The sequence below is a fragment of the Abramis brama genome (genome assembly GCF_963993115.1).
Source record: "Abramis brama genome assembly, chromosome: 24".
Taxonomy (NCBI): Eukaryota; Metazoa; Chordata; class Actinopteri; order Cypriniformes; family Leuciscidae; genus Abramis; species Abramis brama.
Genome location: NC_139986.1, coordinates 7,010,700 through 7,028,152, shown reverse-complemented (window position 1 = coordinate 7,028,152; position 17,453 = coordinate 7,010,700). Strand labels below are relative to the sequence as shown.

Here is a 17,453-nt window from a genome sequence, read left to right as displayed (position 1 = left end):
TGAATGATCAGACATAAGATTTGCTTTTGGTTAGGGTTGGGTATTATTTGAATTTTAGTGATTATGATTACGATTATGCTTATCGATTCTGATTCTTATTGATTCCTAATTTCGATTACAACAAAGTAAAAAAAAAACTAAAAAAAAGAAAACGTAGATATCATGCACATTTATTCTAAGTCTTATTGCAAAGCATTTGATTGTAGTCGATACCATGAACAAAAATTAACAGGCTAAAGAACACTTACACAAGGAACTTTTCACTATGGTTTAAAAATACCATAGCAAAAACAACTAGCCTAACTAATATAAATTTCAAGCATTATTAAAGAGAAGTAAACACTCAGATATTAAAAAAGAACAAATAAAATACAACTAAACAAAGATACGAGTGAAATAAACAGTGTTTTAAGATTTGCAGGTATTCAGATGCAGAAACTTAAATCAAATGTAAAATTAACACTGCACTTTATTAATAAAATATACATTACATATAGTTACAAAAGTTATTCAGTCAAGAACAGCGAGTGAATTTTCTCTCTGTCTTTTGTTGTTTGATTGACGTTATTATAGAGACGGCAGCAGGAATATTAGGCTGCTGTTACTTTAAGAGCTGCACGGATCCAATATACTGTTACACGTTTTCTTTGTCCAAAAATTGAGGCAGCTGACTTGTCCCTATCAGGCAATGACTTTGCAGGCAGTGTTGGTGTACGAAGGTACCTCACAAAACTGATTTCGGACAGACTTCTGAGGCAGTGTAACGGTTTAATGATCAACAGCAAAATAGAGCGAGCCGCAACTTTCAGACGCCATCTTTATTATTCACAGAATAGAAAGCTCTGGATTGTGGGATATCAAAGGCAACGAAGGATACATCTATGCTGCCTTCAAAAATCGATCAGATGAAGGTATCTCAGGAGACAGAAAGTGAAACTAACATTGCATTCAGACATGCCTTGATGCCTTCCGACCTTGTAATGCGTCCTCCGAAGGCAGCATTTATCAGTTTTCAGACGCAGAGCGCATGTGTGCGCAGAACAGAAAACAGTGCACAAGTCTTTTTGTGCTTGAATGGTTCAAAATTAAAATCACTTTTTCTGTGAGTGCACTTTGGATGTGTGTCCAGCAAAGAACAGTAACAGTATGCGGGTCTTCTTGTGCCTGGAAATTTAGAGCCGGTTCTAAAATGGAACCGGTTCTCGATATCCAACCTGGTCAGGGGTGTCCAATCCTGCTCTTGGAGACCACTTTCCTGCAGAGTTTAGCTCCAACACACCCTCTCTAGTCTCTAGTTATCCTGAAGATCTTGATTAGCTGGTTTATGTGTGTTTAATTAGGGATAGAAGTAAACTTTGCTGGAAGAATAGAATAGCAAAATTTGCATTGAACGAAGGACCTCCGAGTCATATCTAGAGACCAGAGCTCTTTTGATTTAGGCCAGTGATCAACCACCTAGCAAACACCCAGAAAACCTCAGCCACAGCATAGCAACACCCTGGCAACTACTCAGAATACTCTAGCATAGTGCTTTGCACAGGCAAAACGACTAATGTTTTCTTCAGAACATGCATAAATCTGAAAGTGGGTTTCTGTCAAAGTTTTTGCATTGTGCTAAATAAAATGTAATCATTTCTTTCACTAAGTCATAGTTTCTGAGGAGGACATCCAGTTTTTGTTGAGTTACAGTACCTCAACATAATGATGCCTTTGAAGGAACATAATGTCTGGCCCTTTGGTAAATTGGCTCACTGCACCCTCAGATCTTTCAACCTTTGATCAGATCTTCCTACTTTTCTCAGACATTGTTTTTTTAAAAGGGATTCACAAATTCTTATATCAAAAAACCCTTGAGATGTGAATTTAACCAAAAACATTTTAGTCCAAAACAAGTTTTCCATCCTCAGTAACAGGCAAAAAGCCTACAGCTTTTTCAGAGCCAAGTCAGACATGATAAAGGGTGTTAAGTTTTGTTAAGTAGGACATGTTACTACTCTATATGGATTTTTGTTAATCCTGGAGTAACTTTACAGTCAAACAGAAATAGCCCTAGCTGTCCTAAGACTAACTAAGCCCATACATACATATATGTATTTTTCATGCAGGGGTTCTTTTACTCATCTTATCTTGCCTGTACAGGCGTCACAAGTGATAAATCAACTTATGTGTTAACCACTATAAGTCAAATGGGAAAACAGTGAGTGGGCCGTCTATAACTGCAAAAAAACATTTGGCTCAAGACTCAATATGTGCTCTTTCTCCTCAGGAGATCGTTCGGGAAGATGTTTCCTCGCTCAGGGAAATCCATCGTCTTTGACAGCTTTCCAGATCCATCTGATACCTGGGAGATCATTGAGACTATTGGTAAAGGGACTTATGGGAAAGTTTATAAAGTGCTTAACAGAGACAATGGCAGCAAAGCCGCCGTCAAAATATTGGATCCAATCCATGTGAGTAAAACCCTACTAGATAAAACCTGTATGTGGTGTGTGTTTTTAGGTTATAAAGAGAGACAGAGTCATATCATAAAGTCACCATTTTTAAACACAGAGAAAATTCAAGGTCAGATTTGCACAGAAGGGCAGGGTCATTAAGGGCAGGGTAATTTTGGACCCTTCAGGTTCAATCAGTTCACATTTATCCGCATCTGTATGCATGCATTTGCACATTTGTTTTTACCTGTGAGAGTGTTTATGCCTTAAGAGAGGCCTGCAGGCAATTCCACTCGCCATTGTCATATAAGAACAGAACATCTATATCCTGCAGATAATGCCAAAAGGCTCTCTGTGTCCTGCTCGTTATTTCTCCAGCCAGACACTCTTTCTTTTACTGATTGGGCAAATAAAAGGACCTCTAACAGCATATACCCAGACTAATCATGATGAGATGGCTTTTCAGAAGATGTGCAATTTGTGTTAATTTCCCTTTCTCCAATTCACCCTTTCAAAGTCCTGAAAGGAGGCTTGGAAGTATTTCAGTGGACCTTTGGCTGCCAGTATATTTAAAATCATTCATCTAGATCAAATAAATCTTGGCTTAATTTAATAGACTGCAGCTGCCATAGCCATTGTACCTCAGATATTCACAAATATTTATTTGCACTGCTTTCCAACAGCAACCGCAGGAAATGCTATAATCATGTGTAGTAATAGATATATGGAGCATTTTTGAAGCCAAAAGGCATCACAGAAAAGACCTGTGTACCATATCCATTAGAATTCTACACTCAGAGGTTGTTTTTCCTCAGGCTCAATCAGTAAACAGTAATTTTCCGATGTTGGTCCAAAAACCTTGAAGGATGTGGAAGCCAACAAATATTATTTCAGTCAATGCCTCATGTGTAGTTCACTGCTGTGGAGCTTTGTTAAAGCTGACATTTTATGGCCTTTCTGGCTTCGCTAAATTCAGTAGATAAAATGACTTGGAAAAAATATTTTTTTGCATCAGTGCCTCCATGTGTGTTATTTGTTTTGAATAGTCAAAGAAAAGTCTTTGTTCACTCAAAAATGAAAATAGACGTTTGAGCCATTGCTCTGTTTCTTGTTGGGTTTTTTTAATCTTAAAGGAAAAATATAAACCAAAAATTAAATTCTGTCATTCTGTCAATGGAATTCTGTCATTATTTACTCACTGTCATGGTATACCAAAAGAGTATTCCTGTTTTCCTTACAATACATTTGAATTTTACATTTAGAAATATAGCAACCTGTTTAAGAAACATTTACAGTGGCTCACCCTTACTTTAAAACAGCAAAGAGTGTCAGTCATCTGAATTCAATGTAAAAAAAAAATCAATTCATCTGTTTATTTTAGGATATTGATGAGGAAATTGAAGCTGAATATAACATCCTAAAAGCTCTCTCAGACCATCCCAATGTCGTCAAGTTCTTTGGAATGTTCTACAAGAAGGATGTCAAGAACGGGGACCAGCTTTGGCTAGTGCTAGAGGTAAAGTTCAATTCTATGTCATGCATTTAAGCTTGTTGTATATCACACATGTGCTAAATTGGGCTTGTGACATTATCGGAAAAACATTTTCAAATGCCCTAATCAATTATGGTTATTACATTTGCAGCAGGAACACATGCAAATGCTAATGTTTTTGTAAATCATAGCGAAGTTGTGTACTGCTGCTGCATGCTATATCATTATCACATGATGGATTTATTGCTGCCATTGCAGTGTTGGTTAATGGGATACGTATAACAGTGAAAATCTGTTTATATAGGATTAGCAAAATATAAGTTGCTAATAAAAGGTTATTAGTATCAACACCTCTGTATTTTTAGGAGCACATTTAAATTAGAACATACAGAACATTTCTCAATGCTGTGAAATGGAAGTTTTTAGAGGACAATTAAGATACTGTCATTTTTAAAATCACATTAGGCCCACATGGCCTTTTGTGTTGTTTGACTGCTTGAGAACGGACAAGTTTGAAGGAAATGGGATGAGTGTTACATAAGAGACTTTAGTCTCAGTTGGTCTAGACAGAGTTTTTGTGGCAGGACGGGTATGGGAGGGTAGAGATGACTACTAATGTGGGCCGGCTGTGTCCTGCTAAGATGAGCAGGTTCAGAGACCAATTCTGCATTTAGACACACTGGCTTTAGCTGGAAATAGATGGTCTACCACTGTCATGGGTCCCACTGTACTAACAAGTGAGGTCACTTTATATTGCACTGTACTGTAACTATTGTTGAGTACTGCACATTAGTTATGCCTTTCGGCAGTAATTATTCAGAAAAATATGTGTTCAGACAGCCTATGTGTACACGTTGTATTGAATTTGCAAATGTTACAAGTGTGTTATTACAGCTCAATCATACAGTAATTAGAATGTGCCAGTACAGGAACAGAATATTATGTACATCATATTTAATGTGTATTATTTGTATTCTTGAATTCAATATGTAGAAGTATAATCAGTTTTACATTTTTAATAGCCACACAACTCCTTTTATGGTTATGCACAAAAACAGTTATCACTTTTAAAGTTTCATTTTAGCTTACCAAATTGCAGAAGTGCCATAACGCTTAATACAACATATCAATATTCTTAAATTGTGAACTGCTTTATTCTTTAGGCATGTTTTAAAAATTGAAGCCTATTGTTGGGTTTTCATAAAAGCACCATGGAACAGTTATGGTAATACCATGTTAGTCAAATGGTTTACAGTACTATGATATTTACATAAGACTCCAAGGTACTTCAAATAGAATTCCATGATATCATCATGGTACATATCCAAACATAGGTAGTGCTGGGATGTATACTTGTTTGGGTTTGGTGCTGTCACATGTATGTTGGTTTCATTGTGTTTTGGTTTGGTTTAGTTCTAGTTCCTGTTTCCTTTGTTCTCATTTTCCTGCCACTAGTTAATTTGGTTTCTAATTCACACCTGTTCCCTGTTTTTAGTTCCCTTATGTATTTAAGCACTTGGTTTGTGTTAACGTTTTGTTATAGCGTGTAGTGCTTTGTTTCCCTCTGTGTTTATTAAAAGTCAGTTTAATCATCCTTCTGAGTGCTCACATGGATTGCTGCAGTTTAACCGTGACAGGTGGGTTTGACCTCCTTTATATGAAGTCTTAAAGGAAGTCGGAAGAAATAGTTTGGACCCCAAAACTTAAATCAGCTTCAACTGTACACACGTTTTTACAGCATTTTGAATAGGCTTAGTACAACATTTTCTAATGAATAAAGTTTTTTTAACTAATTTTCTTAAAGGTGCTCTAAGTGATGTTGGGTGACGTCACTTCTTGTTGACGTTTAAAGTATTGTCAAACAAAACGGAGGCTAGCTAGTAGGGCTGGGGTAAACGATTATTTATTAAACGATTAGTCGGGCGATTATTTTATCGATTAGTCGACTAATCTAACGACTAATTTGAATTAATTATCCTGTCTGTTATTCGCATATCTCTCGAACCGTTACTCCGATGGATTTCAAACTCGACAGCTGTCTGGGCACGAGTAAGTGCAGTGCCAAGTTTGACGTTGTTTGGATGAGAAATGCAAAAGATATTGTTAAATATATCAGTAAAAGAAGCACTTAGAAGGTTGTGGTTTAAAAAATAAACATTCTGACAAACACACTGTCAGCTACACTGTTTACTTCTGAATAATATAGTATAAACGTGATAAATCCATTTTGATTAATTTGAGTAAAAAATTGATTTTCTTTACCAAGAAAGTGGCAAGATTAAAACCACTATTTTCTGTTTCAAACTTTCACATAGCATCTTTAGGTTATAATAACATAAATAATTCAAATCCAGATTTTGATTTTCAAAGATTTATTATAAAAACAGATTATTTTTTTCCCAAAAATGCAATAAATTCATGACACATTTTTTTTTTTTAATGCAATTAATCCATTGAATCAATATAAAAGTTATTTTTCATATTGAAACTGTTGAAAATACACAACAAAGTAAGTTGATCCACATGACAGCCTCTGAACTCGGTCAATACTAATCTTATATTTAGCACGTACTGGACTAAACATAGGCTACATTCAATCAGCCATCGCTAAGAAATACCTTCTGAAATTTTTTGACGGCGATCAGCTGTAAAATGGCTTGGTCCTGCTCGGTTTTCGTTGACTGAGTACAAGAATTTTTTTAAAAGATCCCCTGGGGTTCACGTGTCAGCATTCGACAGAAGTTTGACGCTGTAGTGTGAGAACAAGCAACAGTCGGCATTTCTCTTCCTCCCGCGTGCCTCATCTTGTTAATCTCCTCACGTAAATGATTAGATTTTGATGGCTTACGTTTCTTCCCTACGGCAGAATCCACCACAGGTCCATCAATGCCGTCAAATGTATTCATTTTTTTGTTTGTTTGTTGATCAAAAAGTGCAAAGTAGATAAGGAAAACTAGGATGCCGGGTGTATTCAAAGCGCCACCGTTACTGTTTACAATGCGTGGAATGGTGCGCTGTGATTGGTTGAGCGGATTTATCACATTCTGCAGAGAAAGGAGACAGGCGTTTGTCGCGGTTTGGAAAGAAAGGGAGAAAACATGACAGAATAACACGGCGGGCGGTGTGTGTGTGGCGAGCTGTACCTCCGGGAATGGTACAAAAAATAAAAAAATAAAAATAAATAAATAAAGAAGCGTCGACGCAAAAAATATGACGTCGACGTAATTTTGACGTCGACGCGTCGACGTCATCGACGCACCGCTACAGCACTACTAGCTAGACCCTCCCTCCTCCTCATCCGCGCACTAACTCCCCAAACCCCACCCCCAAATCCTTCTTGTCGGTTATTGGCTGGAACAGTTTGTTATGTTTCGTGGTGCGGGTTAGCCCAGTTTGTTTTTGTTGCCGTTTGTGGAGCCTATGCAGAGACCGCGTTTTTTTACAGTGTGTTCAGGGGACAGGTAGCTAGCGGATAGTGAGGAGACGTTTGCTGTATGTGACAAAAAATTGTTGGCCTAAAAAACACGTGACATCGCTTAGAGCACCTTTAATGTTATAGAACTTTCTATGTAAATTATCTTTATAAGTTTATCCTTCTGAAAATCTCTCTGTAATTCACACACTTGGTATCATGATATCACTTGGTATCCACTAAACATGGTCATTTCATAATATAATCATCTTTTTGGTACTTATCGACCAATGCAGTAGCTATATGGCCAATATTTGATTATTTTCAAATTTCAACATTAGACAAAAACAGTTAAGTGAAGTTATTCCAAAATATTCCGTTTTATTTTATTTTTTTTAAATAATAAGTGAATTTTTAGTAATTATTGTCTTATTTGCTATCATTAAATTACCGAAACCAGCATTATATCTGCCACTCTGTCTAGATATCAGTAAATAATTCTATTTTAGATGGAAATGTAAAAGCATGGCACATTTCACTTTCCCTGAAGAAACCACATTTTATCAATATGGATGTAACACTGTTACCAGAAAAGCAGTTTTCTTCTTTTGCAAGGCTTTAAGCAAGTTCCTCCATCTGTATTTAGAGGGAATGATATTTTTTTTCGTTTTCTTTTTTCTTTTTTCTGTGTTTCCCTAAAGAGCTTTGCATTTCTCTATGCAAACTCCTGCATGCAAAATCCACAGTCAGCAATCCAAATGTGAAAGTTAATCCCCTGGCTAGAATCATAGTTGAGTATTGAAGCGTTCAGCAGCAGCTGAGATGTTAAATTGCCATGGTTACAGTCGTCCCCCTCTGAACTGTAATTTTCTGTATTTCAGTATGATCTGGGAAGAAGTGAGTGACCCCTGATTACAGAGAGGACTTGCACAAATTGCGTCCTCCACTTTGCTGCTCATCAGGGCTGGTGCTTGTTCTGCCTTTCCTTTGTGTTGTGGCTTCTAATTATGGGTATAGAGGGGGCTGCTTTCATCTTTACTCATTGGTTTCTCATCGTATAAGGGGCCGACTCCGCTCCGTCATATTAAAACTTCAAAGATATCAGAAGTGATCTCTATTCAGGTTTGTTCAAGTTGGCTTGTAGGTTCCAGCTGGTGGTTAATGGCTGGGAAAGGACTAATGACAGCGGTTCATTGTTGTAGTTTCACATGAAACAGTATGTCTCTGTGCCACTGTTATTGTAGGATTTCATTTATTTCTTTTAAAATGCATGGCCTTTTTTGTAGATATGCAGTTTGTAAAAGCTTTCTTGATGAAGTGAATTTATTGACTGGATTCGTAGAAACTGGAGAATATCAATATAAAATGGTGCTTGCATCATTGCTTAAAGTTATTTGCAAACACCTGCAATATGATTCTATAGATTTATATTATGCAGTATGGTGAACATGAAATCGCAATGAGCAACATTTATAGAAAAAGTTATCAGTTACATTTTAATTTTAATTAATGGTTTTATTCAGCAAGGACACACTGAATGGATCAAAACAAAAGTGACAATAAAGACTTTTTCATTATTACAAAAAACTTTTTTTTTTAATAAATGCTGTTCTTTTCAACTTTCTATTTGTAAAAAAATAGAGAAAAAAGTGTAATGGTTTCCACAAAAACTGTTTTCAGCAAATCAGCATATTATAATGATTTCTGAAGGATCATGTGACACTGAATACTTCTTTCAAAAGCATTAAAAATTATTACTGACCTTAAACTTGTGAACAATATGTGTAAGTGGGTTTACTTTGGATATGAGGTGAATTATTCATTTGTGTGTTTTGCCCTCTCAGTTATTTTCAGTGAAAGCAACCCACTTTTATGAGGGTTTATTTATGAAGTGGTTTGAAGTATAGCTATATATAAATATTAGTATGCCTCATCCAGACAAACTCACATTTGAACATCTCTTTTACCCTCGGACACAATGCTTAGGTGTTGTAGGTGGTCTCCAGGGTGTTGTAATGCAATGTTCTGAGTATTTTTATGTTGAAATGCTACTACAGGTCATTTTTATTACAACATTAACACATTGTGCTTAAACCAACAGTTCAAATGGTGCAATGCTGTTTAATTTCACTCATTCCCTTAATATAGTTAAAGTGGTGGCTGTGCTTTTTGGCCTTGATTCTTGTATATGATGGATGGTTCTTTGGCAGACCCTTTGAAACGAAGCCCTTTTCGAACTATGTCTTATGTGTCTTGTGCCCGTCATTAATTCACAATGAGGTTTAAAATGCCATTGTTTGTTAGGGCTTTTTCATTAAACGCTGAGAGAAAGCAGACACCTAGCTCATTATTTGAGTGTAAATGATAAGGTCGTTCAGACAAAAGAGGTGTTTTTTTTTCTTGAAAGGTGTGAGGGCCACACACACACTAGCTCAAAGAAAGCTACTGATTTGATCATTTGCTGCACTTAACGAAAAATTCAGTTATAAAATATATTTAAGGTCAGAAGCTCCAGGTGTGTTACTAGCAAGTAACTAATAAACTGTTTTGAGAACTTGAGAGTGGATACCTGCAAATCAAAGGTTTAGCTTGGTTTTTTTAAAGCCCATGTTAAGACTTTGAAAGGCATTAGCTATGCTGGCAGTGGGAGGATGGCAGAATTAGTCTTGAGTCTTTTCATCCGTAGCCTATGTGAGGAATTATGTTGATGACTCGTCAGTAGATGACATTAATAGCGTGTTCACCACAGCCTGAGGTAATCCAGAGTGATATGGTCTAAAAATAAAATAATATCAGGAAGAAATTAAAACAAAAAGTACTGATGATTTTGTCCTGTCATTCCAAACCCATATGGCTTTCTTTCTTCTGTGGAGCACAAAAAGAGATGAATGTTCATGCTCATCTTTTCCAAACAATTAAAGTGAATGGGAGCTCAAAAAATAACCATAAAAAATAGTCCATACAACTCATGCACTAAATTCCCAGTCTTCCGAACCATAGCTTTATGTAAAGAATGGACTAAAATTGAGCAGCAAGAAAGTCCCCGGACAACACTCCGAGTTCAGTCTTCATCTCCATTTGAGTATACACCTTTCAGATGACTCTTCACAAAAACACAACTTATTTCTTAAGGTGCCCTTTATGCTTTTTCAAATATTACCTTTCATGTAGTGTGTAGTATAGCTGTTTATGGATGTAAAAGGTCTGCAAAGTTTTAAAGATCAACATATACAACAAATAATGTTATTCTCTCCTTTAAGAAAGAATCAATTTTGAACTGCCGTTAGCAATTCCAGTCTCACTTCCTGTTACAAACCTACGTAACAATGTGGTCTTCATTGGCTGCCCGCGAACAACGTCTATTTTGACTCGCCCTCAAACACTGTAGTTGTAGCTGAAGCCTGGAAGAGTTTGGTTTGTGTCGAGAAGATGCTGTTTTCAGCACTACAAATCCACTTTACTTACACTTCCAAAGGATGAGGACTCGTGCTGGAATTGAAAGGGGAAAAAAAACGGATGCCATTGTTACTGTTTGTATGACTTTGAGTACAAGTGCTGAGAAAGTCTCAGCTGAAATTCTGATATGGAAATTGCCGTTTCTTTCCCACCATGCGCTGTAAGCAGTAGACCAATCACAACAGACTGAGCCACCTGACCAATCAGAGCAGAGTTGGCTCGCGGAAAGGAGGGATTTAGACTTAGGGCCCTATCATACACCTGGTGCAATGCGGCGCCAGAGTGTTTTTTGCTAGTTTTTTGCTAGACTGCGCCATTGACCAACTGAAACCTGGTCCAATGGTGCAATATTTTTTTGTTATTTAAAGAGTGCGTTAGTAATATGCGCCTACAAGCGGGTCCACAACGCGCGTACACTCTGCTTATTACACACAGGGATGCGCAGCAGCGCACAAACAAGCCAAGTATTAAAAATGAAAGGATTACAATGTAAAAGATTAATATTGTGTAATGTGTACATATAGATATGGTGGAATCAGGCTTGTCCCATAAATGGTCTGCTTGCGCACTTTAACCTCGCGCACGAGCAGATCCGTTTCCTCGCTAGAGAAGCGTTCGGTTTTTCCACTTGCAAATTCCGCCATTTAAGTAGCGAATCCACTATGGCGCGAGCACAACTGGCTTTTAAAGGGAATGGGAGATGAGACTCTGATTGGTTTATTGCACGTTACGCCCAAAACACACCCATTACTCATTAAGAGAATAGGGATAAGCCTTTTAGACCATGCGCTGAGTGCGCCTACCATTTGTCCTGTCGTTAAACTAGTAAAAGTGGATTCAGACACGCCTGCGCCATGCGTTTTAGACCATGTGCTTAATCGTTTTCCCTATAGAAAATATCAGTATGAACATTCTAATCAACAACTGACTGAGATTTGCAGTATGACTTTCACAACTTTACTGAATAAAACCTGAACCTAAACCTGAAACCTTGATGTTAATGTTGCAGTACTTGACGAAATGGTTTAGTAAACCATTCAAGTTGCTCTCTGTCAGATAAATGTCTAACTCTCTCTGTCTGTCTGTGTCAGAGTGAAATTTAATGATGGCAGATGATCTCTGGCTGAGGTGGCCATGACGTAATGAGGTCAGCTTTGCTGTTTAGTCTTCATGGCACTGTACTAGTTCAACGGTACTTTGGTTGATTTATCGCAGGGATTTCAGTGCTGGCATTATTGTTTCTTCTACATCTACAGTTGTGAACATTGTTAATGATTGTTTTACGTGTAATACATTATTTATTAGCTGGTCAAAATAGTACAAAGAAGACTAGGAGTGTGTATTAAAAATCTAAGTAAATGTCAGTTTTCCATATTGACTTTAAAGATCCTTTAAGGGTTTCTTGTATTGAACAATCTGATTACCAGTTACTTTCAGTCACTGTATCAGCAACTCAACTGAAGCATGTGCTAGCTCCTCTGTGGTCGACACTGAAGTGTTTACTGTAGCTATAAATGAAACGGGCCGCTTCCTGCAGTTAGCTCAATTAACTTTGGTAAATGGTAGTGAAACATGAAGGTGTGCTACAATGCCAAAGTCCCCCGTGGCACAGTAATAATGAGATTTCAAAATGGGCCCTAAAGCTGTGGGAATTTTTCGCTTCACATCCACTAACATACCTTGTTGTTCAAGTGTCCACATTTCACCTTTACTGCTCAACCCAATGACAAATGACCCTTTCAGCCCACCACTTATCAAGCTTGGACGTCCAGAACAAGTTAAACTGAATGCTATGCTGCCCTTTTTGAGAGGGGTTATGGAAGAAAAAAGACAGGAAACACAGATAAACAACTTTTAGTAGTTTCTAAATTTATTGTAACCATGGTTTCCTGTGAAGGGGAAACGAGACACTGCGTCATGAAGTTGACGCTATGGGCACAGCGTGACACATCTCCTAAACTTTGACTTTTTTACTTTTTTTTTCACTCTTAATGTCCTTGCACACCGAGTCCAAAATTTTAGTATGCGTTTTTTCACATTCGTCATTCGGTGGCTCTGAATTGTCAAAACACCTCTCAAAATGCTCACTACATATACGAAAAACGCAGAAAATCAAATCCGATCCGAATTTATTTAGGATGAAAGTTTCGGAGACAGTGTGTAAATGTGATTGACACAACGTGAGGTCGTATTTATTTTTTGTAGGTCTGAAAATTTCGGACGAGAATTTCGGACTCCGTGTGTAAGAACCTTTAGCCACTAATACAGAGATCACGCACTGACAAACAAACGGCTTCCTGAAGACAAAGAAGCTGATGACGTTCTATCTAAACACGCATAAGTACTCTACTCGTGCCTGTAATGCCACCTGACTGTTGTAGCCAATCAAAATAGGCATGTAACCCACATGCTTCAGACAACGGCTCACAAGTGGTGTTCCCATAGCGTCAACTCCATGATGCAGTGGAAAGTTCCACTTTGAAATAGAACTCGTTTTTGTCTTCCACTGCGGTGCTTTTCAGTTGTTTGTCTTGTGCTAGACAGACTGTTTGACCGCTGCTGCACTCACATCTCATGTCTTTTGCATCATCTTGCTCACTACATTGCGTTCTAAAACACAGAGCTCAAGTTAAAAGTTATAATTTAACAAAAAAAAACATGCTCTTTTTATTGCACTGCGTTTTGTGTTTTAACTCTTTCCCCACCAGCATTTTTTTTTTGGATCATTTTCACAAAAATGTTGTATGAATATCTGAACATGCAATATATCAAAAGAAAGAACAGACCATCGAGTCCATCATCAACACCCCCAAAGCTTCACAGTCCTATAGCTCGTCCTGGGTCGACTTTTCTTTCAGTAACGTTAGCCAGTTTTGATTTATGTAGTTTAATGTTGATGATTACGTTATTTTACATGCGCATTGAATTTCATATGCTATCGCTTGTTTCTGCTTCTTCTTCAGCTGTGCTTTGATCAGGCGATTCAGTACTCTTTCAAAAGATGATAGCACCCCCCACCGTATAATAGTGAAAACGTGGAGAGCTGGAATTTTCCTTCAATGGTGGGGAAAGAGTAGCCTGGAAATCCAGACCTAAATCTAAAAGATCAATGGTCTGACGTCGACTAATGAAAATCGGCCAGCTCGAGGGGCGGCACCAAGCATGCATTTGAAAATCTCACTGCACGCAATTGGATAACACTACGACCAATCACAACAATAAACCCCATATGCTTAGCTACCAGCGGAGCTAACTGGTCGATTATACTCTTACCGTATCCGGTCGGCAAAACAGCAAAAACGTCCTTCTTGCAAAGGAACGATTTGAGCGCCGTCTTCTGTTCCTGTTTTAGATAAAAAGCCAAGTCTAACTCGTTCATTAGCGGCCAAAGCCGTTTCAAACAACTGGAGTTCATCCATAGCCATCTTGCAATGTTTACTAATGACTTGGACGTCACAGAGCTGTCGTCATCTCGCCTCTGGCCCGTCTATATCAGATAACCCGATGTGATTGGTGCAGCTCAGATCGAGGGGCATATTTAATGAGCATCATTATTTGACACCAGAGTAACTCGCTGAGCAAATTCAACTTGTGCTCTTGCGAGAACTCTGGATTACCAGGGTAGGGAAAGAGTTCAAATGCAAAAAACACATTTTGTGTGAATGGCCACTAAGTATTACATTTTGGCAAGTAAATCCCCGCAGGTCTGTACTACAGACATGAATGATGCCTCAAATTGTGCAGCTGATTGGAGTTAAATTACAAAAAAAACATTTTTTTGATTCAATGCAGTTTTCCCCTGGCAGACAATAAAACTTAAAATCAAGGAGATTTGGCTCTGTTGACTTGAGTCACTCAGTACCTAGAAACAACCCATAGCACCCTATCCATATAGGAATGTGTAAAACCTCTCAAAACAATAGCAACACCCTGTCAACAACACTTACTTTTCAGAAAATGTTCAGAACACTTACTTTTCAGCTATTTTTGCATTTCCGTTTGGTGCCACTAGTGGCACAGAAATGACACAATTTAGCTTTACATAATTGTCCGTTCTGCAGATGTTTGAGCTTTATGCATAATCAGGGAAATCAAGCCCCTCCACCCACTCATCTGAACTCCTTGGGATGCCTCTTGGAAATAGAAGTAAATGTATTTGAAAATGTAAAAGCCCTCTCGGGACATAAAGTGATGTGAGTCATTGATGTTCTCTTTGAAGTGTTCAGTGTTCTGCTAAAAGGCCGGATCAAGCAGAATCTTTTCAAAGGATTTGTAATTGGTTGCATTAGTAACGTTAGGGCCAATTTGCTTTTTTTCTTTGTTGGTTAGACATGTTTTTTCTTGAACTACAAGGTGCATATCACTGCTTCTGTATTTGTATTTCTTCCATCAAAATAAAAGGGAATAGATTTTGGGATATTGTGAATAAGAGTCTGTCAGAGCATTCATACAAGCATTTTGTCCCATTACAATAGCAGAGGGTCGAAGACAGCCGTGTTTGCCTTTGGTCGATTTAAATGGCTCTAAATAAGAGGGTATTGTTGTTGCCTTGGCAACATGCTAGACAATTTTATGTAATTTCAAGAGGGCTTGCCTGGGAAAAAAAGAACAATTTTCACCTCCGTGTCCTCTGACTGAAGGCAAACTGTTAGCATTGATCATAGCCACAGCATCAACCCAGTTAGTTTTACTGGATGTTGTTGCTACAAAAATAATGTGTTAGACTTTGTGAAGCAATGGGAATTGGCATTTTAAACATGCGTCCCTGGACTATTTAAGACCTCTCTGAACATTATTACAACAGCTACAACCTTATTATATTTCCTACTGTTAACTTCAGCATTTCCATGAGGAAATTATTATTTTACCCGTTCGATCTGATTGATGAAAAAAAACAAAAAAACAGTACTTTAGTGTTCAATCAGAAAAGGATTCATTTGAATGTAATGTTTGATTTCTATAAGTGACTTTAGGCTTTTTAAAAGCAAGTGTTCTTTAGAAAGTTTGTTTCACCTTTTTTAGATACAATATATTTATTTGTTTGTTTGTTTGTTTATTTATTTATTTACAGAAACAGGTTGTATTACCATATAACATGTTGCTTGTTTGCATACAAAATGTGTTTTTATTTTATTTATTTATTTATTTACTAAACAATAACAATTGATTTGTGTATTAATTTGTTTGCATCTGTGTAAAATGACAAAAGCATAACAAAATGACTTAACTAAAATAAAATAAAAAGTAAAATAAAAAAGGCTAATTCCAAATATTGATAAATACTACAAAAAAATACTAAAATAACACTGATGTATATTGGATATTTTACAGAAAATATGAATATAGCCCATCCAGTGTGAGTGTTTATTTATTTATTTATTTATTTATTATCAGTCAGGACCAGTTATATATTTATGCATGTTATATATGTTATACATTACCCTATATGACAGGTTGCTTTCTATGTTTGAATATATATTTTTTAAATTTAATTAATTTAATTAATTCATTTTATTTTTATAGCTACATGTGTAAAATTATCAAAGCACATAAAGAAATGACTCTTAACTAAAATAATCTTAACTAAAATAAAATATAAAAATAAAAGTTGATTCAAAATATTATTAAGTACTAAAGTAATACTGTACTACAATAATACTAAAAACATGGGTGTATATTGGGTAATATGTGTCATTCAGTCTGAATTAAGAATCTTTATTTATTTATTTATTTATTTATTTATTATTATTTTTTTTTATTTAACCAGAAACAGGTTGTACTGCCATATGTACTGCCATATATAACATGTTTGCATATAAATGTATTTATGTTTTTGCAGCTGTGTAATGGAGGGTCTGTCACAGATCTGGCTAAAGGTATGCTGAAAAGAGGAGACCGCGTGGAGGAACCCATCATAGCCTACATCCTGCATGAAGCTATCATGGTAAAACTCAAAAACCAACCTGGATTCCTCTGTTTTAAAATGCATCTTTTCAGTGAGCCGTTTCACTGCTTGGCTCTGTAACATGCGCTCGTGTCTCTGAAGGGTCTCCAGCATTTACACATCAATAAGACCATCCATCGAGACGTCAAGGGCAACAACATCCTGCTCACCACAGAAGGAGGAATCAAGCTGGTTGACTTTGGTGAGGAAGTTGTTCTTTTATTGAGAAGTGGCTGCTGGCAGTGAAAGAGAAAGCCTGAATGATTGAGTGTGTGTTTGTGTGCAAGTGAGAGACCGGTAGCTTGATCAACCTTGTTTTATACACAGGTCAAAGCCATTACTTGTGAGCGTTTCAATGCTAATTGAATAGCACTTATTTCTTCTCATCAAAAGCAGTGCATTTACATGTATGCTGTTGATGGATGTCTAACACACTTGCATTAAAGCCCCTGACTGTCATCATGTCATTGGGACAGAGGATATTGTCTGCTTTCAGTTACTAATGATTTTGCTTTTAGCTTTCCTTGACCAAATGAAGCTCTCTTAAACAGAGTGAGTTAAAACAGAGATGCATGATTTGATTGGAATCATACAGGACTCCAGGTTCCAGAATCTAATCACTGAGGGTGCTTCTGAAATTAGTGAGGGTTCTCTAGTAAAGTGCAGATGTAAGCAATGACTCCACCATGACAAGAATAGCAATGTACAGTGAGACAT

At 37.1% G+C, this 17,453-nt stretch overlaps 1 protein-coding gene across 4 annotated transcripts in view; it reads left to right on the top strand.

The window, feature by feature from the left end:
- The window catches only part of myo3a (myosin IIIA), a 77,687-nt gene that overhangs the window by 921 nt on the left and 59,313 nt on the right, over nucleotides 1-17,453 (top strand). For all 4 annotated transcript variants that reach the window (XM_084102518.1, XM_084102517.1, XM_084102519.1 and 1 more), the window contains exons 2-5: nucleotides 2,267-2,450; nucleotides 3,814-3,948; nucleotides 16,632-16,736; nucleotides 16,839-16,938. In XM_084102518.1, the coding sequence (XP_083958644.1) occupies nucleotides 2,267-2,450; nucleotides 3,814-3,948; nucleotides 16,632-16,736; nucleotides 16,839-16,938 (524 nt within the window). The remainder of the gene's footprint in view (nucleotides 1-2,266; nucleotides 2,451-3,813; nucleotides 3,949-16,631; nucleotides 16,737-16,838; nucleotides 16,939-17,453) is intronic.